Source organism: Oenanthe melanoleuca, chromosome 5 (assembly GCF_029582105.1).
Source record: "Oenanthe melanoleuca isolate GR-GAL-2019-014 chromosome 5, OMel1.0, whole genome shotgun sequence".
NCBI lineage: Eukaryota > Metazoa > Chordata > Aves > Passeriformes > Muscicapidae > Oenanthe > Oenanthe melanoleuca.
Window position 1 is genome coordinate 24,128,279 of NC_079339.1, and position 24,367 is coordinate 24,152,645.

Below are 24,367 nucleotides of genomic sequence, written 5' to 3' on the forward strand. Positions count from 1 at the left end.
CTCACAAGGCATCTGCTGATTTTTCTCTTTCAAATTGTCCAACTGACCATCAGGTTCACTTCAGACCAACTGTTCGTAGACTTAAAGGAAACCTGAGGAGAGGTTATGTGCTGAGAATTTTCCTGCTCCTCTCCCCCAGCTGAACCAACTGATCTCCACCAGATGCAGTATCTGGTATCTGTGATACCAGACCAGCACTCTGCTGTCTTTCCGTCAGCCATCCTTTTCACTGTTTTTTTCCCCCCTCTGTCTCAAATGGCCACATTTCCAACTCCATCTCTTCATATCCAGATGTGTTTTCTATTTCCAGACCTTTCAGCCAGCCCCTCCTGAAGCCACTCCAGCTCTTACCTTGTGCAGACAGAAGAGACATGGAAGAAGGGAATTTTTTCAAGACTAGCACATGGAGCAGGCAGTGAAGTCTCTGCTAGAAATCCAAGGTTACCCATTTGCAATCCTGAGCCACATCACCATCATTCCTTTGACAGGTAAAAGAAATATCCTGGCCAGCACAGAGGAGGAACCTCAAACCCAGTCTACTCAGCTTTAATTTACATTATTATACTCTGGCTAGAAAAAGCTGGACTGAGTTTACCGTCATTCTGGTTCATCATCTTCTAAGGCACAGGCTGCTGTTTTCAAAACGTTTTTGCCTTGTGTGAGCCACCCCAAGCACTGAAGTTTTACTTTTTCAAGACTGGAAGGTCCTTGACAGAAACAAGAGAACAATTCAGCAATGCCATGACTGAGGCACTTCTGCCCCTGCAGAACCTCAACAAGAAACTGCATGGCTATTGCTCTTCTTAAGTCTTGCTGGTTACTAAGAAAAGTAATATATCTCATGTAACTCTGCTAGGATAGGGTTTCCAGTAAGTGGGTCTACACAGGAGCACCAAGGAGGACAGCAGGATGCAGAAGAACTTGACTTTTCGTCCTTGCTAGTTACTAGATTGCTAAGTCTAGTCTATTTAATACCAGTTAATGACTTGGCTAGTGACTTCTAAGGCTCAATCACTGACAGGAGACCCAAGCTGAACAATTGTTCACGCTCTGCAGCACTTCTCTGCCCCAGTATCCCCCCTCAGTTGAAAGGAACCTTCACAATCCTGGGGAGCATCCCAAAGCCACTGCTCTCAGAGCATCAAAAGGCAACTCTCCCTCTACCTGAGCAAAGAGCTCACATCATGCCTGTGTTGGGGGTGCCTGTGTCAGGTATTGCCAGCTTGCCCTGAGACACAAAAAACAGAAACCCCCAAACTGGCATCCATTTCATGCTACTTTCTTTACAACACCCTCCAACACTCCTCTTCTGCTTCTGAAACAAAGATGGTATCTTTACTAATAGTTACTGATGGCTTTTTCTTTCCTCATGAACTGGCCAAGTCTTTTTGAACTCTGTTAGCACACACAACTTAGGAAGAACTTGTCACAAAGCTAAGCAAGGTGTAGACTTGTTCTATCTGCCATCTTGTACTTTAACCAAATATGCCAAATTCTAAATATTAATGAAAACAATGAACAGTCATTCCCTACTTGTCACAGTTCTATCCATGTCTATAATTTCAGTTGGGAAGAGGCCAGAGTGGATTAACCCCAGCCCACTTAAAAGGTTTCTTGAAGAAACTTTTTCCCTCGTGTTTCTTTGGCTGGCCTGATGTGTCTGTCATTCCCAGTGCTACTACCTGAGCTGCAGCTCTTGCAAATACCACCTTCATGTCCCAGGTACCAACAGAAACCTTGCAAATGTGATCTCCCCCACCTCCACAAAACCTTCTAGACCACTTAGGAGATGTAGCCTCTCCACCCTTTGACTCTTTACTCCCACAGATCCAACCCCAAGAATTCCATTTACCAAGTGAAATAATTTGGATGACAGCAAAAAGAGGATTAAAGACATTTATAAAAAGTTTTATTTACAGACCATTGCCTAAGCATGAAACTCTCCAAATGACAGAAGTCACAAATTCTGTAACCTATGAGTACAAAGTGCATGTCTTTCCCCTTCCTTCTCTCTGCAGCAGAAGGTGGGGGTAGGGGAGTATCTCTTTTTCTTTATACCTTTCTACCCCCAAGACAATGGGAGTAACAGCTGGGTCATACTGAAGGGGACAAGACCTGTTGATGACTGGGTTATCCACCAGGCAGACTATGAATAATAGTTTAGAAGAAAGTAAGGTTAAGAAAAGTGTGTCTTTGTTTACTTGCTCACAGTCTGCCCAGTGGATTCTCTGTGGAAAAAGAACATAAGATCAATACCCCAGGGAATGGGAAGGAAAGGTTATTCAGCTATTCATTAAATTTATTCACAGACTCAATTCAACCACTTCAGGTTTCTCAGGTACATTTGACTCAGTTTCTATTCACAGCCCTGTTGCTCTAGGTTCAAACACAGGCTCCAAAACTGAATCTGATTATCCCAGTGGGAGACAACTCCTGTACTCCCCAAGCAGTTAGTTGCATAAGCTCACATATAGCCCCACACTGTCAGTGTCAGGCAGGGATGAAAGGTTTTGGACAGCAAATGAAAACAGTGCTAACAGCAGCCCACTGCACGGGACGAGCTACTCAATGTCATTCCTCTTGGAAACAGCCACAAGAGAGAATCTTCTGTAGTACTACCCTCTCTTGCACTCCTTGGTGGCTGGCAGAGGTGCTCTGCCAGCACTGTGCTGACCTGACAAGTAACAGGATCTGGCAAGGAGTGTATGGTTAAGAACCAGGAAAGCTTCACAATCACCTCGCTAGGCTACACGGCACCAGTGTGAACACAAGGGGCAAGGAGGAGCAGTGGGCAGGTACAGGAGTTTACTGTGTGGAAATTAAAAACACAGATGCCAACACAGAAAAGAGCAAACAAAATGGACACTGGACTCTGAGCTCGAGGAAGACTCACTTCAGGGAGCTGATGTGTAATACATCCTCTAGCAGTATGAGGCACTGCACAGGCTACACACCAGACACAGGCTCCATTTGAGAGCTCTCATTCAGGGAAGGAAATGCTGTAGAGTGCTGGGCCCAGGTGTAGCTTCCTTATTACTTGGATCAGATCTATTCTGAGACACTGCTTTGCTCATATCAAGGCATGATCTTATTCTCTGAAGAATTCCTCCTTCTCAGAGTCACAGAATCAACTAGGTTGGAAAAGATTGTTGAGATCATTGAGTCCAACCTATGACCTAACATCAGTACGTCAACTAGACCATGGCACTGAGTACCACATCCAATCTTTTCTTAAACACCTCCCTGGGCAGCACATTCCAATGCTCAACCATTCTTTCTGTGAAGAACTCTTTCTTAATGTCCAGCCTTAACTTCCCCAGTGCAGCTTAACACTGTGTCTTCTTGTCCTGCCACTGGTTGCCTGGGAAAAGAGACCAACCCCCATCTAACTACAACCTCCTTTCAGGGAGTTGCAGAGAGTTCCTCTTACCCAGATATCAAACAGCTCTGAAGCTGCCCATTCCAGGCAATAGCACTATGGCTCACCTCGCAGTGGCAAGGTTCTTTTGCAGGGAAAGTTTTAAGTGCCTTTCAAGTGTATCTGTTCTTGTGCTACAGTTGACCTTCATTTTGTTTGCATCCCACATAAGCATTACCTTGATTTACTCAGAAAACATTTCCTTTCTTGTCAGCCTAGCCTAATGAAAGAAATACTGAATTTTCCCTGTTCTCTTGTGGGATGAGTACTCTATTTTTGACATTGTAGCATCTTCCTTCTTAACTCCTACTATAATTTGAATTAATCAGCATACATCACTACCAAGTACTATTGATGACAAAGGATGTTTACTATTTCTGAGACATGCAGATGCTGATTCCTACATCAATGCATCAAGTCATGTGCACTGAGCCATTGTCAGAAAAGAAAGATACACCTGGGAGTGAGCAAGTTGACAGAATGTTCTTGCCCTCTTTAATGTGGGCATGGCTGAGAAGAGATGTATTTGGCTCTCTGGAGACCAGAAAGCCAAATATTCCCAAGCACAAGTAATGCAGTGCCCTTCTGTGGCAGCTATTGGAATTACACAGTTATATGAGACCCTGGATTTTCTGTTGCAGATGGCAAGTTCCAGTCCCTCTGTGTCAGCAGTTCCTACTCTTCTGGTCACCTCTTCAGCATTCTCCCTCTTCACTTGCAAGGTGCTTGTCGCTGGCTGTAGGAGAAAGTAAAAGAGAGAATTTGCCTTGACCTCCCTGTCATACTGAAAAGTTGGCAGAATATGTGACCAGCTCCTTCCCTCCTGGGATGTAGAGCATTGCAGGTAGATGATTGGGCCTGCTTGCTCTCCTGCTGTAGCCCATACCCTCACCATAGGGGAAAACCTGGCTGTGAGCCCACTCTGTGGAAGGAGAAGCAGCCTCACAAGAGCAAATGCACCAACAGCTGTGCTCCGTGACAGCTCCAGCAGCAGGGCACCGCTCTCCACCAGCAACAGAGCTAACAGCGTGTTACACAAAATCCAAACAACTGGAGGGCACACTGCTGTATTTTTGGGCTGCAGAACCACACTTAGGAGCCCTACACATCCCTCCACAGGGAAGTCTATTTTGTTCATTAAAATGGTGGGAGTAAAGATTGAGCCCTGTTAGCTTCCAGAAGCAGGTAGTTTAAGCCAGATCACACTAAGAGCTACTCACAATCACAAACTCTTGCCAGGGATCTCTGAAGCGGGGAGATCTGCCACTTTGGCTCGTTTGTACAGTTCTTCAGGACATGGCTCTTCCACTCCCTCATGTTTGCGTTTTGGAGAAGCCTGCTCTGCTTGAGACAGCCTCACTGCTGTAGAAGGAAGGATAGTCACTGCAATGGTTCCCATGTTTAGATGGCCTCACAAGGACACCCTGACCTAATCTGCCCCACAGCTGGGAGAAAGAAGACTGCACAAGCACAGAGACATTTGGTCACAGCCTCCCTGAAAACTTTTACCAAAAAATCTTTTTTAAAAGCAGAATTACGTCACCCAGAACAAACACAAAAGTATCCTCCATTGACAGAGGACAGCTTAATTATACCTGATTAACCCTACAGTGATCTGCACTTCTCCCTCAAGTGGCTGCATATGATCCCACACAGGCAATAAAAGATTCACATTAATGAACTCTTACTCCTTCAGCCCTTTTAGAAATGAAGGCTCACTGGGGACTTCTGAAGTAATTGTAAAGGAATGTGAATGTAATCTATATTTTCCTAGCTACACAACCTCTTCTTATTAGAAAAGGATCCTCTACTGCCTATAACCTTTAAGATGACATGAAAATCAAAAGCACACAAACAGCTTCAACTCACCTGTACTGGTGCTGCAGCCCTGCCCCAAAGCCGAGTCTGTGACCGGGCCACTGAGATCTTCCACACATGAAGGGACAGATGCCAGTAAACCTAGAGAACAGCAAGAGGATCTTAGTTAAGAAACAAAACACATCTGGGCTGGGAGAATCTTTTCACAGAAATACCTTAGCGATCACCAACCAGCAATCCACATCCCAAAGCAGGAGGAGTTCAGAGCTGCACTAAACCAGTGCTGACTAGACACACACCATGATCCAGCAGAATTTATTTAGAGTACACTTGCTTAAGTTTTTTTACAAAGTGAAGAATGGACCATTGGTTGTATATGGATGGTGCCATGCTATCAGCAGCTCTCAGACTTAAACAAACTCCACTCTTAGCTGAGAATATAATGGAGGTCTCCCTGGAAACCAACTGAGCAGGTTTGGCAGGCACTGCTTCCTCTTGCACGGACAGGCCAGAGAGACAAGTAATACCTGTTTTAAATCACTACCTTTCCTCACAGCATTTTATCTCCTATTAAAGATAGAAACTTTAGCAATGGCTGGTACTTACAGAGGCCCCTGTAGCGTGACAGCTGCTGGTAGATCTGCTTCATGCGCTCGATGTTCAGTCGGCTGGTCTCTGCGTGGTTCACCATGGGTTTGGGGTAGTCCACCCCAATGATGCACTTGGCTGCTTTCTGCACAGACTCCGGGGCATTCCATGGTTCATAGATATACCGTGAGGGGAAACCCTTTAGTTTGGGCAGATACCTCCTGCAACACAAGTAAAAAGCAGTGTAGCACACACAGTGCACAGGAAGTGCCGTGCACCTGTGAGCCACTGATTGACTTCAGCTTACAGACCCAGAAATAAAGACCACCTGCAGCAACATCACTTACTTCACGTAGTCACCGCTGGGGTCTGTGCGCCGTCCGAAGCCCACAGGACAGTAACAGTGGAAGAACTGTTGGAAGAACGCGCTGCACGAGAGCCACATCCAGCTGCCGGCATTCACGCTGAAATCTGCATCCAGCAACAGCTCGTCAAACACCTGCAGCAATTGGAGGAAAAGGCACTGAGACCTTCCCTGGGCAGGACTTTGTGGCAGTAGGACCCAAGATGCTATTTCCAATGGCAGGCACTGAACTATGAGAACAGAGCAGCAGCACAGAGGCGATCTGCTGGCTGAAGTCAGTTGGCTGCTCAATGTATCTCAATTCCTGACACTTTCACTTAGAGAGGCACAGTCTGCTCACACTGATAAAGTGATGGCTTATCTCTCATGCAGCTACAGACTAAATCACTACCTAGTGTTGCAGCAAGCTTTGGGTATTGATCCTAGCCTGGCAGGCATAACAAGAGTAAAGCACCAACCTTGGGAAAGAGAGGATGCTGCACAGAAGAACATGCACCAAAGCAAGAAGAAAACAACCCCTCTGAAGGTCCCAGAGCACACTACCACCGATAGGCAGAAAGGTTTCAGCAGTAATTCACTCACATCCATGCACAGAAGCTGCGCTTTCAGCTGCATTTTCAATTACGTTCTTTGTTAGCTTTGTGACTAGATCCCCCTGCCTCCACTTATTGTGTAGGGCAGTACACTGGGTAGGTTCAAGCTGTCTGTCCCTTCAGATGGCCCAAGAGGAGGGTCTTTTACCTCTTTCCTTGAGAGACTCTAGACTCAGATTTCACAGTCATGGAGCGCTCCCTGACCGGCACAGTGATGGATTTTATAATGAGGAAAAAGGTCCAGTTAAGAAGTGACATTAAACTTGCAAAGAAAACAGATGGACTGAGAGAATTTTTACAAAAAACCCCCCATAAAACTAAAAGGCCCCCCAAAACCCCAAAGTCTGGATGTACCAGTGCGTCCCAAACACATTTAGTAATGGTGACTTGAGGCTTGTGATACAGTCAGAGCCTCGCAGTAGAACGCAGAAAGAAGTCAGGCTGTTGGCTGGCCAAGAGCCTGCTAGCAAATCCTCTCTTCCATGCACCTTTTACACATGAAGCAAAAGCCATACCTGTGTGCCCATCCTTGCAGCAAGTGCCAGGGAGACTTTGTTTTCCTTATGGCCTTCTGCAAATATCTGAAAATGCCAGGACTCACCCTGACTCCTGACTCCCAGCTGATCCAGAGGTCACCCCTGGTCAGGAAGCAGGCCACGGCGTGCCTGGCCAGATGGTGGATCCACCCTTCTTGTCTCAGCTGGGTCATGATCGCATCGATCCAAGGGAAGCCTGTCTTGCCCTCTGCCCACTTTGCCAAGGCTTCAGGGTTCCTGTCCCAGGGGATTTGTATGCAGATGGGATTCCCCTCCATGCGATCAAACTTGGGGTTGTTGGTGGCTGCTGTGTAGAAGAACTCCCGCCACAAAAGCTGTCCATACAGAGACAGGGGTGGTGTGCTGTTCCGCTTCACCTGCGGAGAGGGAACAGCCTGTTCACAAGCAGGGAAGGACTGGCTTCATGAAGCTGAGCTGTGGGGCACCCATGCATTTACATTACACACACTTCCCATGTCAGCTACTGATCACTGCCATAAAGGAGCTCAGCGCCAGATCACCCCTTATCAGAAAGCCCAGATGGTAAAGTCAGAGCACTGACACAGGTTCACTCAGTACAATGATAAGTGACTGGAACAATGTAAAACTAACAGTAAAAGACTCTAGATGGCTCATAACACAGAAGTCTAGACTGAAGAACAAGGTACCACCAGATTTAAGGTCTGAGTGAGTACATTCAGGAGAATTACTCTCTTATCTAAAAGTATCCTGTTGTAGTAGCAACAAGCTCAGCCCAAAAACCAAACACTAGGGAGACAACTGTATCTTCTGCACCAATTCTGGCACACTGTGTGGCAACCAGCATCATGCTATATATGTTCAAATCTCACCTGCCCTCCAGGTGAACCTTTTGTCTCACCTTCTTATACAGCTCCCAGAGACGATAGTAAAACAGGCGGCAGGACAAGCAGCCGAAGCGCAGGTAGGGACTGAGTCCCGTGGGGCTGGCCAGCAACGAATTGGCATTCATCCTTGGTCGCTCGTAATTTGCAACCCATGCCTAGACAGATCCAGGAGAAATGAGCCAAAAACCTCCTGTATTTGTGGGACACTGCTAAAGGCAAGCCTCTGTGCAGGTGGTGAGGCCACTCACATCTTACAGCCAGTCTCTTCTATTTATTTCCAGCCACTGCTGGAAGAGATGACTAGCAGGCAATCCCAACCCCCATGGCCTATTCAAGAAATGCAAAACCTTTGCCCCAGGATTTAAACCAGTCAGTTATTTTGCCCAAGAAGATTAATTTGCTTTGCATACAGGAGCTAACAATCCTGAGAGTTCCTAGGGATACAAGCTAACACAACTGTTTATGTCCAGGTATGTCTATCTCATTTCACACACTGAACAAGAAAACTGGGGAAATTCCACTCTTTTGTGGAGCATTATGTTGATAATTTATTCCCTCTTCAGCACAAGCATTTATGCTTTGGTTTTCACAGCTGACATCAAGCCACACAGCATTAAAGAAGTACAAAATGGTTAAAATTGAGTCATGCTTTGGTAGCTGGGTCACCTTTCATTACTTTGAAATTGTTTGCCTTGTGCACTATAATCAAGAACAGTAGCACCACTGAAACAAAATCTGATTATTTCAACAAAGGGCTCAAGGAATGCCAGCCAGCGAGACACCCTATTAAGAAGCTGATGGAAAAGGGGAAGGCATTCTTTTATAAGCATGTACTCACACTAATACCTCAGGTAAAGGTAAAAAGATGGTGTGCAGTGTGCAGCAGGGACTGAACAACTTAAAAGGAGAATTTCCAAGTTTGCACTTCTCTAAATGAAACTGAGAGGTAGAAACAAGGAAAAGAGTCCAATGTGCTTCAAGCAGCAGCATATTTAATACACTGCTATAAATTTTTGGACCTGAGGAAGCCCGTGACTTCCCAGCTTCACACAAAATCTAAGATCACAGGAATCTCCAACAATAGCATACACTCCTTTCCAGAGGTGAATGCTATGAGCACTGCTAAGAAGAGCAGGGAATGGGGTAATGGGCAACACTACATTTTTCATTTGGAGCCACAGACTGCAGGAATCACCACTTAAATAATGGGTTACCTTTCTTTCCAAGTGTTTATCCAGCCGTGCCAGAGCTTCTGTCTCCCCTCCTTGCCAAACTGCAGGGGCAAGACCATCTGTAGGAAAGCCTGAAAGAAAGAACTTTGTAAGATTTGAAGCCATGCCTAGACAAAGGGCATAGAAATGGGATTATGCATTAACAACAGCAAGACAGTACATACTACAGTTGCTTAATGTGGCTTACTTGCTGCTCTAATCCTTGTACAGCAGGCAAATCATGTAGGATATGGGGAGAGCCTGCTCATGACACTGCACTTCAAGGGCCTCTCCCTGCAATGCTTCAGGCAGCCTTATGGTGACTTTCCCCACTGCTCACAGCCAGCATTCTCTCTGGTGTGTCAGCACTACCCACATGGCTCTGCTCCAAAGGCCAGAACAGCTGGCAATGAAACATCTGCTCCACAGCTCTGCCTTACAGAACACCTTGCCATCGACATCAGCAGCTCACTAGATAGCCCAGCTGCTCCTGGTGAGGCTCCTATTCTGCTGAGGCTGGTGCTGGGGAAGGCACTGGATTAGTGCAAAAGAACACTGCAAAGGGGAAAGCAATAATACAGTCTCCCTGCACTGCTCTGGGCAGACAGAAGAGCCTCCCCTGGCAGCAAGCAGAGCAGTGTAAAGTTACATGCAGTCTCACATTTGGCCAGACCATAGAGAAAGTAGATCCATGCAGGACTGCAGCCCTTAGGATACTCCTGCTGTGAAGCCCCATGCTTTTACATGACTGTTGAAACCGTGCCTTAAGGTACCAGGAGATACTTTCTATAAAGCTGGTATGGAGCCTCCAGTCACAGACACATAGACAGTATTCTGCATTAGTACTTTCTTCCCTTGCATTTAGATTCACTTCCCTGATGTAGGTCTTACATTCTTCACACCTCAGCTATACATTCTCCTTCTTCAAGTCTTACAGGACTGTAAGGCACAGCACAATGAGTGAAAGAAATTTTTGAAATACCTTTTGTCTTGCTAAGTTCCCAAAATGGTGCTGCTTGGCAATAAGTTAATTAAATGATCTAAACCTGGTACACAGTTAGTTTACATCTTCAGGTCTGTTACACAACGTGCCTGAGACTGCAGCAGGAGGAAAGCAGCTGGTGAGGACATGAGATCCTAGTACAGTGGTTACATGCTCAGTATAGCAGGGAACACAAGGACAGATGCAGAGCACTTCAGAGCAATGCTAAAGGGGATGCTGGGCATCAACAGCAGTGCAAGGGACGCCAGTGTGTTATCACAAGGTCTGGCACTTGCTGAAAAAATTAGGCCATTCTATGGCTAGAGGCATCCAATGTCAGGTGAGAACACGTGCCAGCCACTGGAAACAGTTCCACTAGATCCTGTTTCAGCTGGCAGTAGTCCTTTCCTTCACTCTTGACACATACCCAGCTCTTCCAGGGATGGGACCCCATAGACATCGTCATGGTTTTCCTGGATGTCCACTTTACATGTTTCCATCTGCTGACTTATTACAGTGCTCACTGGCTTCTTTGGGAGCTCCATACGGCTAATGATGGCCTGGAAGCGCTTGTAGGTGAGGGGTGGCTTGTGGCCATTCAGCTCAATTATTCTGGAGATAAAATAAACAAGGTGAAACAACACAGCCTCACTACCACAGAAGACACAAGGAAATGACATCCAAACTAGACCTTGCTATCTCTGCACAGGATTGCCTTTCAGTCTGGATGCAGAAATCCTTATAGACCTACATTTCACTTGATGCATCCCTCAAAGGGATATTAACACCAACCTACCAAAACCCTAAAATACGTAAAACACCACATACTTCCTCATCTCCATAGGAAAAAAAAAAAACAAAACCAAAACAGCTCCAGCTGAATCAAGCTGAGCATCACATCTCTCTCCCTGAGCTCCTCATCAGACCCCTGTAGGAAATCTCTATCTGATTTCTGCCTTTCTGTCTCCCCAAGGTGGCAAATCTTAGACCTGCATCGATTCTCCTGACACCTTGTGATATCCTAACCTGCTTCTCACCTTTTTCTTGTCTGACACAGAAGACTCAGCCTGTTAGTGACCCCTCCTCCACCTATCTTGGATGAGACAAATCCCAGTTTGCATCATTCCTCTCATCGTGATTAGAGAGATCACTATCCTCCTCCATGCCATAAGGTCACGAGCAGCCCTGTCTCATGGTATTGATCCGTTTCAGAACACACTACGGAAAAAGACAGTCAAGATTCCCCATTCCTCTACTTCAGCCTGCTGGGGCTACGTAGTCTTATTTTCCTGTGACAGAGAGCTTTGAGAAGCCCCCCACGCAAGGTAAACTTCCCCAGGCTGCAAGACGCCATTTTTAACCCCTCTTTTGCAGGAGTGGAAGGAGTTAACAGCAAAGCCGACAGCACAGGGCTCGCCAGCATTGCATAAAGCGGAGGCAGGCAAACCCAGAGCTCACAGAGGAGCTGCAGCACAGCAGCCTTCCTAGCCATGACAATCACAAGCTTATACAAGGGGCCGGGCTTAGCGCCGAGCGCGGGGCGGGCGCCATGTGCCGCCGCTCCCCGGGGCCGCACGTGTGGCGGGGCGGAGTGACACGGGCCCGGGCGCTCCCGCACGTGTGCTCCGCGCTGACCCGGCTCCCCGCCGCTCCGCCACGGGAGCCGGCCCTCCACACACCCGGCCGGGCAAACCGAGCCTTCCCCACGGGCAGCGCGGCTGAACGGATTAAACATTAAGCTTCCTGCAGTTTCCTCCCGCTTTTCTGCTTTTAAGTTGTAAACACTGGGAGATAAAGACACAGCACAGGGAGGGAAGGCCATCGGGATACGCACAGAGTGCAAAGTACCGCACATTTTAGTGCCAGGCGATAAACATGGCCACGGTGTGGGCACAGAGACATACACAAATGTATTTGCATCTGCCTTACAGCCAACACGTTGCCAACAGATTCTGTCCTGCATCACCACACCAGAGTGCATCTCCTCTGCTTTCCTGCATACACTTGTTCACTGTCTGTCTCCATGTTCCATCCCAGAGATGGCAAGAAATGACAGAACTCATGAATACTACCCACCACACTCTTCTCCATGGCTGCTTAGTGAGTAGCCAAGAAAGACTAGCCAAAGATACCCAGAAAATCAGCATTTCCACTGGATGAGAAGTGAGGCATTTCCAGTTACAGCACTCTCGAGAAGCTCACTTGTTTCCAGGAATTCAGAGCTTGGAAGAGAAAATGTGACAAAGCTGCACCATGTTTGCCCTGAGGTGATTTGGATGGGGGCAGGGAAGCTACTTCTTCCACACTGCTTTTTTTGCCCAGTCCTGCTAAAGCTGCCGTTCAGTCTGAGATCCACACCATTGTACAAGATCCACAGCTAAAACTTTTGTGGACACCTAGCTACTTGGAGCAAATCACTGTGACTAGCAGATGGATGCTAGTGTCTGTACCTGAAATCCTCAAGCATGTGAGTGTGTGTGAAGTTACCTAGTACAGGCCCTGAATTCTTAAAGAGTTATTGGATCTGGGACACAAATATTTTAGGATAGGACTGGGACAAGCTGCACATTTCATAGCACCTGACACTGGCATTATGCACGAAATCTGGACCTTTCACCAGGAAAAGAAGTATTGAATATCAGGTATTGCACAATATGGGATATTATACTACACTTCCTGGGTATTGTAGTACTGTTCAGCCTACTATACAAAAAATTGTACAGGAAGCTCCCCAAGTAGGAGTCCTTTCCTTCTTCATACAGAGCTTCTAATCCAGGCGACACACTTTCACAGGACTTTCAGTGACAAAAAAAGGGAGGTCCGTCCCCAGGATTTAATACCCCCACTTCATCCATCTCCCCCAGCCCAATTTGCCACACATGGCAGTTGTTTTAGTTTTCTTGAAGTGGAACAGAGAATCATTGCATTCATCACACAGAACCTAACCTTAGTTAGTGAGCACACCCAAAACTGGCTGTGCTGCCAAAGCAGGAATATGATACCTAGCACTATCTGACAGTAATATGTTGATGCCAGAAGTTATGAAGGTCTGTTTGACCATCAGTTACACAGTCACACTTCCTCTCAGGAAAGCAGGCAACCCAAACCTGACTAAACAATTGCAGCACTGCTACGATTACAGTCAGTCACCTGTGACAACAGTGTCTGCAGACTCAAATGCACGCCCCCACAGGTGTCACCTTCTGAATCACCTCCACAGCAGTGCCCCTGCGGGATGGCTAATGGGCTTAGAAAGCTGCTGGCCTCAAACCCCTGACACCTCAGCTCGCTTGCGAAGGACAAGGCTGGGTTCTGGCAATGGATGAGTGTGCTCCCCCGCTTCCTTGCAGGAGGAAGAGCTGGCTGCCAGCACTCAGCACGCAGGCTGCCCAACACACCCAGCACCAATTCACGCGGACTATTTCGTTAGCCTTGCCAGCTTATGCAATTGCTCTGATCCAAATCCCCGCTCCACAGAGCTCATGCAGGGCTCTGTGTATGCAGAACAAGGGGTATTTCGGCAGATTCAGAGAGGAGATGGAGAGATAACCAACTGATCTCTCCATCCAACAGATGCTGAACAAAGAACAAACAATTCAACTTCTGCAGAAACACATTCTAAGATGAGAGATAACGAAGTGACTTGATGACAGGCTGGGTATCAGCAGTGGGGTATCATCTGCTGGCCTCAAACACCTAACACCAGAGCACCATGCAAGACAGAAGAGGATGTGGCAGGCAGAAGTTTGAGTAAACCTTCTTAGAAATAACCCATCTTTTTGGCATAGTGTACTGAACTGCAGAAGCACCAAGGCATGTGTGCTTCCCCATGCTTGGCTCCTTTAAGTTAGTACGTGCTCCTATGAGAACACGTTCTACTGTCATTTCAGCCTTAGGCAAGGGTGTTTGAGGAGAAGCTGATCTTGATGTATGCTACAAACACAAGAGATCGGTGTTCTTTTCTGACCTAAACCACTCCTGCTGAACAACCCAGCCTGCCTGGGACTACAGAAACCACAGTGCTGGCCATCAGTAAACACACTACAAAGGATTTAGGTCCTAAGGAGGAGAAAACAGGCAGATCCAGGGAAGAGACAAAATAACCTGTCATCTGGAAGTTGTCAGACAAAATAATTGTCAAGTAAAGGCTTATGAGCAGGCTAAGCTGATACCCAAGAGATTTTCTTTCCTGTCTGGCTTCTATAATCTGAATATTGATATTCTTGACTGGGAATTCCCAGATTTTCTTAGGAGTATTTTCCAGCACTAATGATCATTTTCTATACCCCTGTCCTTGTTTTGGGGAAGAGGAGGTGAAAGGTGCTCTGATAATCACACAGCTATGCTGGCAGTGCCAACAAGAGGCACATTATAATCTTCCTATTAGGTAAAACTGGTCAAATTCACAAGTTAACTGAACAGGCTCTTGGCAAATGTTTAAAAGGAGCTGGTGGAGGTGGTACCAGGAATACACTGCAGGGGAAATGGGAAGTGATGAATTCATTTATGTAGTAGTGAAAGACTGTCAGCCCAGTTTCAAACAATTTAGATTAATCTCATCAGAAACCTGATTAAAGAAAGATGAGAAGTGGGATGCCCCCATCAGGGATTATTACCACCTGCTAATTATGCAGGAAAAACATTAGGGTGAGCAGAGAGACAACACAAACCATGAGTTAGAAATCTGAGTAACACAGCTGGATGGAGAAATACTCTGGGACTTCCAGCAGAAATACAGTATCAAAACCGTATTACCACCTGCTGAGAAATCTCAGAGATGCCAAGAACCAAGAAATGTCAGAGCAAGTGGAGACTTCAGGTACATCCATACAGACGGGGTATCTATCACACCCCATCTCTTACCCAAACCCAGCTTTCTAGTTGCCATAAGTGACTGCTCCATGAAACAAGAAATCAAGAACCCACAAGGAGCGTCAATTCATGATTTAGTCTTAGATAGTGCTAAGATATAGCTGAAAATGCTAATTATCACTTGCCTGCTCTAACTGTGACTTTAGCATGCATCAATTTAACACCCTTCCAGGAGCAACAATACAATACAGATGTGAAAAAGTATTTCAGAAAGACCACAAGAGTCAAAACAATTAAAGAACAGAATCAGCTAAGACAAGAGAGGCAGAATCTTTTGGGAAAATGAAGACAAAGAGAGAAACCCACCAAACTTTGGTAGGTTAAATTAAAAGCTGTGATCTTCTTGCACCTCCTAATATCTAAATGAAAGTTTGAGAAATCTTTTAAAAAACTGTAAGTAGTAAAAAAAAAAAAACCCAATCAAAACCACCCCCTTTATAGACACTTCAGGATATTTATAGGGCCAAGAGGTGATCAACTCATTAAACAAAGGAGACTGTAACAGCACAAGAAAACCCCTGCATATATTTTTGCAGATGTATTCACTATGAAGATATCTAGGGAGGTTAGGACTCTTGTTTTTCTTAAAGAAAATCTATCAGATGCTATGACAGATTGGGAGACCAGGAAAAAGTGCCACAAAACAACACTATGCTTGAAAAGCTTGCCAGGGTCACCAAATATTCACCCTGAAATTGTAAATGGCATCGTGAAATACACAAACTAATAGCTACTGCATGTAATATAAAACTGTCCAAATACTATAAGGGAAAAAAGGAAGTAAATACAACTTCAGATTTTAAAAACATTTCAGGGGCATCAGAGGGACAAATGAATAGACTGATATGAGCATTAGACAGATGGGTAGAAAACACTAACAGAAACAGTGAATGCATGGATATATGCAATATGCTAGAGGGTTAATTTGGCCTTGGTAAAAAGGAAGTTGTGCCTGAAAATCTATTAGAGACATTTGAGCCTGAGGCAAAGGAAATTTAGTTGATATATCCTATGTCAATTTTGAGAAACCATCCGACAAGATCCCTCATTGAAAAGTTTAAAGAAACCACAATAATTTGCAATAAAGGAAAAGGTCCACGGAGACAGAAAATTCTTCAATATATATAATTAGAGAAGGAATCTATCCAACAGGAAAAGAAATCCTACACAGAGTTGAGTTGGGCTTGTGTTGCTCAATATTTTTTACAAAATATCTGGGAAGGGACAAAAAAGAGCATGATGATAAAATTTACTGATGCAGTAAGATATCTGGGATAGCTAAAAATAAAAGGTACGTTAAAAATTTCCCTATATACCACATAACCAGCTGCCAAAAATATCAGATGAAATTGTGTTAGTCATGTTGTTTCTCCATATACATAGCTATTCAATCTCTTATTTATATAGTAGCAGCCTCTCAAATAGCTCTGACCATTCTGGAAGGAAGTCCTGAGACATCAGTTAAATATTTAGCAGCACTCAAAAAAGAAGAAATAATGCTAGTGACTGTTAGGAAAAGACAAGACACATAGCACTCTAAAAACCAATGCTGCTTCTACATTTTGTACATTAGCCATTGTTTTCACTACTGCTCTCCACCTCTAGAAATACCCAGAAGTATAAAGAGAGGTGATGAAACTTACAAGAGATTTAGAATCCACCTGAAACTCTCCACTGGAAAAGACATAGGTGACATGAAGAAGAATGTGATGGCCATTGACATTGGAGGGGTGAGGATGTAAGAAACACTGATAATAAATATGGTCTTCTAATGCAGAATTAGAAAGCAGTACCTGCTCATGACACAGGTTCAAGAATCCTCCTCATTCAAGCAACAAACATTTCCATGCAGTATTTGCTATCTGAAAAGCTCCTTCCCATAGGAAATTATGGATGTTAAAGATTTATAGGAGAAAATCTACATTCAGCATTACTGGCATAAGTCACATCAGAAAGAAAAAGGGAAAAAACACCAGGGAAGGAGAAAAAAAGCAAGCAAATTGTAAGCAAATTGTAAGTACTGAAACACTGTACTGACTTTGAAGTCAAGCATACCCTAGAGTCTTAGCTGAAAGACTGTCACCACCATTTAAAATTAAATGTATATAGACAGATTATACATATAAGTAAATATATTAAAACTCAGCATCGAAAAAACAAACACAGCAAACACACAACAAAGAAAAAGCATTCAGGTTTTAGAAAAAGGAAAGTTTGCCCCAATCTACCTTGTTCTACTTCTTCCAGCTGTCCTGACACATCCATTGTTTAAAAGCCCTGCTTTCATAACCTGTTTGAGACAACAGCTCAACTACCTTTATTACAATGAAGCTAAAAAAAAAAAAAAAGCAGTCCATTACATTGAGGACATGCTCAAGGAAAGCAATCAATAGGACACAGCTGAGCGAATTAATTACACTTAAGTACAGAGTTAATAAGCTTGAGGCAACACCTTTCTGTATATTCACGTCACTGTCAGCACTTTGACGTGTTCTAATCAAAAGTGGAGTGTGCAGAGTAATCCTTATAGGCTCACTCAGGATGACCGTGATCAGTGTAATGGAAAAGACTGAAGTCTTTGCAGACATGACAATCCCAGCCTAGCCCAGGCAGCACCTCTGCCCTTTTCCCATACCTGTCCAGGTCATAGAGGGTGTGGGAGTTCTCTATCACCACCTCCACACCAGCCTCCTTGGCCAGTTTGATGATAGCTGCATCCCTCTCCTTTCCAAACGGCTCTGAGTCGTATTCAAAGGTGAGACGAGTGACTCCCCATTCCTGCAAGAAAAACAATACACCCAGCTGTCAAACAGAAGACTATTTCTAACCAGCACAATTACAAATGAAGATTTCAGAACTCCTCAGGAGTTTAAAGTTCTGGAAGCTTTTAGAGTGTTGCTGTGAGGAACAGCAATCTGGATTTGAGATAACCAAAGAAGCACAATTTTATCAGTGCTAGCAAACATCACATCTGCTATGCAAATTTGTAGATGTCAGGTTTAAAACACATCAGAGGAGGTTCAGTTCTTGTCTATTACTGGTCTTAGGTTTCAGCTCAGTTTTCCTTAGCCTACCAATACCACATTTTGTTGCTGTCCTGAAGTAACCTTACTACCCTCTTCCAGCATTTGCAGAAAAAGCATTTCAGAAAACTCTTTCAACAGAAGTTATGCTCAACCCCTGTGTTTTTATGTGGTGACATTAAGTAAAACAAATACATTCTCAACTTTTTCTGATGTCTCTTTAAAGACACCACACAATAGGGAACCAATGTCCAACACAAACAGAAAGAATCAAGAAATTGCAAGACACAGGACAGCAACTGAGTGAACCTTACTGGTGTGCACAAGAAAGTATGATACTGCAATTCAGATTTAAAGTCCTGCCTTTTTGGAGTTATTTTAGAATTGTAGAATTCTATATGCTATACAGAAGGGGTTGTCAGGAACCTTAAAGATCACCTAGTTCCAACCCCCTTAGCCAAGCCATGCACTTATTTTGATCTTCATACCTCTAACAGATCCCTTACAAATTACACAGTATAGGCCATATCAGTCTCTTCCAGGCTTTACAGAACACAGATTGCTTACAAACTCTATGGCCTAGTTTTCTTCAGAAAATGAATCCTATGAGAAGAGGTTTAATGGTTACCACAGCGACCCTCCCAAGACAACCATCAAGCAGAGCAGGAGCCCACAGGTTTGTTTAGCAAACACAACTAGAAATCTACAGACATTTAAAAAAAACCCTCACACAACTAAGAACCATATTCTCCAGCTGAGACAGTCTAAATTACCCCTGTATACACAGGAGACTTTTCTACCTGCGAAACAGAAGCAAAGCACAAAGAACAAATGTGATTAGTTCCCTGAAGATCATTAAAAATAATGCCAAAGATGAGGAAGGGGATTTAGAAGCAGAAAACAACTGTACACATTTCCAAACATGCAGATTCAGCCCCAAAATTAATTTTAGGAAGGATAGAGAAATTAACGAGTTACCAATGAATGTCCATCTTAAAGAGATCCTCCACCCATTTCTCAAAGTAAGAACATGACAGGATTCATAACTCAGAGCAGGGGTCAGACAGACACATTCCAGGCTCTACTCTGTTCCTACATGATTTAACAGCTTCATTTTAAACTTTTCTTTCTTCTATAAGAAAGCCAGTATCAACTGGAAGGCTTGAAAAAGATGGATTTGATCTCAAAGGAATACACATTAGTACCTGGAATAAAAAACTATTAAGGCTAACAGGGAATTTAGGTAAGCATCCAACACTTTAAAGGCATGTATTTCCTACAGTTTTGAGAAGGCCACTGCTAGGGGAAAAAACACCAAAGGGATTGGGAAAACACTTCAGTGAACAAAGAGTGCACTTTTATAGAAGAGGTAAAACTACAAATGTTTGATCAGAAGTAGTGAGACAAAAAACTTCTGCAAAGGTTAACACATTGCTAACAAGTATTCTTGTCACAGTATCATATCCATGCACAGTAGCACCTTTGCAGTGACTGGCAGCAAGATCAGAAATTACATTAGGTCTAAGTATTGCAGTAGCAAATGTGACATAACTCTCCTCTCCACAAAAGCTGACAGCAAAGCATAAGCTGCTGCTGATTCAGTGTTCAGTGCAGCAGCTCTGGAGAGGTCTCAATCCCTACCAAAGCTAGACATTTACCATCCAATACCAAAACTTCCCTCTACTTTTTTCAGCTCTGTTACAGCACATCTGAGATACTCATCAGCTCATCTGCCCAGACAAAACAGACTGCAGCAAAAAGCAGTTCTGACTGATTGTACAATCAATCTCTCCAAACCAGACTCTGCCAACTAGTTTTTGCTCCTTAACTAAAATGAGCATTTTTTTTCCAATAAAGATTTAACTATCCTGTCAATACCCTGAACTAAACAGGGCATGAACTACTATCAGTTGGAACTTATTTGCAGATCAAAAAATAAAAATAATCTAGACTCTGAAAAGGCTAAAAGCACCACATAGTTTGTGTCATGTGTTAAGATGCAGGAGCCAAATTAAGTATCACTGCACAGTCCAGCTCCTCTCCCCAGTACTAACTGCCCTCCTCCTGAAAATACACCTCAGAACCATTTACAGAAGAAGATTCAAGTTTAGCGCTCCTTCTCAGCAGCTGGTCTATAGTAGGATTTGGGGGACACTAGTTTTGTCAACCCTATGTAAGGCACAGCCCACATGACACCCCCAACTCAGGACTACTGGGAGACATGCTATCAAAGGCATCGTCAAAAAGCTTCGAAGACATTGGGAAATACAATCTTAGAGCAGGATGGAGAAGAATGATACTGTATGAGAAGCCCTGATATTCAAGGAGATGCTCTTGTTAGCTCTGACATCTGCAGTACTGACATACCACTTTAGAAATGTACCCCATTAATCCATTATTGATCACCAAGGTAACTGCATATTCCACATCCTAAACAATACATCAGCAGGAAGCTTGGACCCAAGCTATATCCATCCTGCTGCTGAGATGACTAAACTGCAGTCTTGAACAGAAAAAGAAAAGTCAGCTAACATAAAAGCTCCTGAATTTTGAAATTTTAACACAAAATCCTCTTTGCAATTCACATACAGATCAGTGTACTTTTTTCTGTTGTCTGTAAAGGTCTATGGACCCAGCAGCCTTCCTAAATAAAAGGTGCAGTAAGCAAATAGCCACTAGGGAAGAAGCTCTCAACAAAGAAGGGTCTGTGTGTCACAGAGCAGCCCTGTGAGAGGTGACTTAAAGAAAAAAAGTTCAGGATCACCATCCAAAAAGAGAAGCCTGAGCAGCCTGATACTAGGTTACACCCTACAACTACATTTCTTTGCAATTCTGAGTTCAGGCACGGATCTGGCCCTTATAGATAGTAGTTAATTAGTTGTAGTTAAGCAGGAAAGTTTGTTAAAGTGAAGAATTAGTTACAATTCAAGAGATGCCAAGGGAATCACCAATCATTAGGAAGTAAAAGCAAGTTTAGCACCAGGTCATCAATTTTTCTTCATTATACTCCAAAAATTGTTCTCTTACTTTAAAGAGTCTTGGGAAGACATCCGTTGGCTGCCCTCGCACAACAAACAAGCGAGAGTTCAGTTTCCTTAAACTGTTGTCCAGATCTTCCAGGGACTGGAGAAGAAATCTGCAGAGAAGAAACAACAGCAGTTAGTGTCAGTCAGTCAGGGTTACAGCTACAAGGAAAATGAGAATTTGCATGGAACTCCAGCATCACCAAACCAAACTGGAAGTTTGGACAAGAACCAGAAAACAAGAATTCATATTTATCTCTGATCTGTCTAACAACTTTTATGAGATAGCAGCACTAGCCAGCTCCCATTCACTCATATGGAATTTGTTCTTGACCAGATCCAAGAGTTTTCCAGGATTTTCTTCTTACTGCAACCCACTTCCCACATTCTCCCTCAGAGGTGGGAGAACATCTTTGTCAGCTCTTCTCTCCACGTTACAATGAAAAAAGCATAAACCATGTAATTCCCTACTGTACATTTTTTCACAGTTTTTGGGGCAAAAAGGGATTTTGCATATGAAGTAGAAAAGTTCTGATGCATTACTCCAAGGAAAGTAATGAAATACTGCAAGAACTGTGCAGGTTTTACAGTTCTAGCTGCAAATACACCATGTCACAGCAGAGAAATGTACTCTCCTAGCTCATCAGTAGCACAAGATTGAGCACGAGAATCATCTGTACTTTGAATAATTGCAAAGAGAACCGCAATTCACCTTGCACGAAGACACAGAGATGAGAGCATACCAAGACACTCTTCTATTCCCTCTCACCCCCAAACCCCTAAAATGCTATGTAAGTGCTTTCTGCATTTAATGGCATGTCTTACTGATCCCCCACTAAGCTATAAACCACAAAATGTATATTTGCTCTCCCAGTCACACGTACATAGTAACTTCACTTTGTTTAACTCTGCAGAAGATACCAGCTTTAAAACTTCAGTGTCTCTGCTGGCAAACACACAACCCTTTGTAAGTGAGCCTGCCAACCCTCACCTTCCCCTCACTCCTCCATGCCCACTCTGCAGTGTGATCTCTCAAAGCCAGCACCCGCCTCAGCTCCCTAAAGACCGCCCACAGCTAATGAAAGCCAAGCTACAACTGCACTGCAAAGTGGCAACTTCTCTCTCCTCGGCTGCACCACCCATAACGTGAACTGTGAGCTGACAGATAGAACAAGGCTGCTCGCACTTCTGGAGATAGAAAAGGGTGCAGGGTTCACAGAAGGAAGGGCACTCTATCACAAAGGAGAACACCCAGAACCAGATCCAGGTAACCTAAACAAACCACTCCCTGAGCCCCAGCCCACTCTCCATTTATTAAGTATGAGCATCGACTGTCCCAAGTGTTCTAAAAGTTTTAACAAGCGTTAGTCCCATATGGCTCACACATGCTGTGCAGTTAAATAACGGGGTTTTTCAACATGATAAATTTGTGGGAACTAGGTAAAACATAAGCATTTGCCTTTGAAGAACAGAACTCTGAATACAAATATTTGGATTAAAAAATTAGCAAAACAAAGCCAAGGCTCACAATGGGAATGAATGGAACTTTGGCCAACATTTTTTTTCTGCCTAACAGCCAGTGGTGCTCATTCCTGACACCTGCAGTAGTTTCATACCTCCAAGAAAACATTTTTTAAAGACTTTGCTTGCTCGTATATTCCATGATTACAACATAAAGAAGACTCTTAACTGTTTCCCTCCCTTCACAACATTGGTGGAAACAAACAAGGATTAAAAAGATCAGGAATTTATCTGTTGTGGCACACTTTGGCTCTTCCAAATGAGGACAGTCAGCAACAACAGCAGCACATGAAAGGCATTTCTGTCTGCCACTGCCTGTAGAAAGTCTGGTCTATGAAAAGATCAATTCAGACTCGTATAACAGAATTCATAATTTTCTGTACTTTGATTACACTGAGGTAACTCTTGCACATTTGCAATTTTTAAGCCCTCCTCTGCTGTAGAGTTCTAGAAACACATAGCTATAACCCACACAATCCCATTCCTTGAGATGAAGCTAAGGTGCATAGCAGAATCAATCAATTACAACTACAGTTTCCCTGGTGCACAGCCACGTGACATTTCCAAGGGCTCTCAAAGCATCTTTAGCCAGGCGCTTGTCTTGTTCCTCTGAGGGGGTAATGGGAGATCGGCTTCACCTGTATGCAGGGGTCTTGCCCAGGAGAATCCCTCTGGACTGGGATTCCGAATGTTTTAGGCTGTTGAGACTTGACACAACAGCATTATGTAACGTTACTGGCTACAGGTACATGAGGTCTTGATCTTTGCACAGACATGACTCACGCTATACATTTTTCCACTTGCAGAGAAGAGGAAAAGCCCATACAGCTTCACCTCTAGTTTCTCAGCAGCAGCCGCTCTGTATTCCCTGAAAAAGCTGAGCGATGGGAGGAAGGGCGCTGCGTGCGCACATGCCTACGCGCGCCCGGCAGCCCAAGGGCAGGGGGGAGGCGGGGTGCAGCCACCAAGCTGAGCATTCTTTGCACTCGCCTCTAAATGCAGGGAAAAGGGTTTCCCAAAGCCACACGCCCATCGGGTGCTGCTCTCATACACTCGCCCCACAGATAAAGTCTAATGATATTACATAAAGCCGACGGCATCCTCCCACACAGGCGGGCAGCACCGCTGAGAGAACTGCGGCGAGGCCAAGTGGACAAGGCACAGCCGCTCTCCTGCGGGAGGGCTGAGGGGAGCAGTGAGCGCGCCCGACACTGCTGCGGCCTGACCGCCACGGCCCGCACCGCGCCCAGAGCGCTGCGCTGCCGCGGGAGCCTCCTGGCCCCGCACGGTCCCACCGCGGCCCGCAGGCCCGCTGCCACTCACCGCCAGCGGTTGATGCCCACGGCGGAGGAGGCGGCGAACCAGGGGTCCAGGATATAGATGCAGCGGAGGGACGTGGCGTCCCGCAGCGCTTCCTGCAGCGCCGGGTTGTCGTGGAGCCGCAGCCCGCGGCGGAACCAGTGCACAGAGCGGCACAGGGCCGGCGCCGGGCCCAGCGCGGCCGCCGCCGCCGCCGCCATCGCCGCCGCCCGAGCCGCGGCTGCGCCCCGCC

General features: G+C 44.9%; 1 protein-coding gene across 2 annotated transcripts; it reads right to left on the reverse strand.

Moving 5' to 3' along the window:
• Positions 1 to 1,882: 1,882 nt before the first annotated feature.
• CRY2 (cryptochrome circadian regulator 2) lies at positions 1,883 to 24,367 on the reverse strand. 2 transcript variants are annotated; one of them, XM_056492706.1, is made up of 12 exons: positions 24,139 to 24,367; positions 21,299 to 21,407; positions 17,884 to 18,026; positions 10,804 to 10,988; positions 9,398 to 9,486; positions 8,198 to 8,338; positions 7,383 to 7,694; positions 6,172 to 6,323; positions 5,843 to 6,045; positions 5,288 to 5,377; positions 4,639 to 4,777; positions 1,883 to 4,154 (listed from the first exon to the last, which is right to left on the reverse strand). In XM_056492706.1, the coding sequence occupies exons 1-11, from the start codon at positions 24,333 to 24,335 to the stop codon at positions 4,641 to 4,643; spliced, it is 1,758 nt and encodes a 585-aa protein (XP_056348681.1). In that variant the 5' UTR covers positions 24,336 to 24,367; the 3' UTR covers positions 1,883 to 4,154; positions 4,639 to 4,640. The 2 variants fall into 2 exon arrangements, with proteins under 2 accessions (XP_056348681.1, XP_056348680.1); XM_056492705.1 differs by having other exon boundaries at positions 4,639 to 4,780.

What these genes read in the sequence shown, in the direction of transcription:
- CRY2 (XM_056492705.1), bottom strand. Translation starts at nt 24,335, where the DNA reads ATGGCGGCGGCGGCGGCGGCCGCGCTGGGCCCGGCGCCGGCCCTGTGC. An exon ending in ACCCTCTATGACCTGGACAG is followed by an intron (nt 10,989 to 17,883) that starts GTATGGGAAAAG and finishes TTTTATCTCCAG; the next exon opens with AATAATTGAGCTGAATGGCC. An exon ending in GCTGGGAGTCAGGAGTCAGG is followed by an intron (nt 6,324 to 7,382) that starts GTGAGTCCTGGC and finishes CAATTGCTGCAG; the next exon opens with GTGTTTGACGAGCTGTTGCT.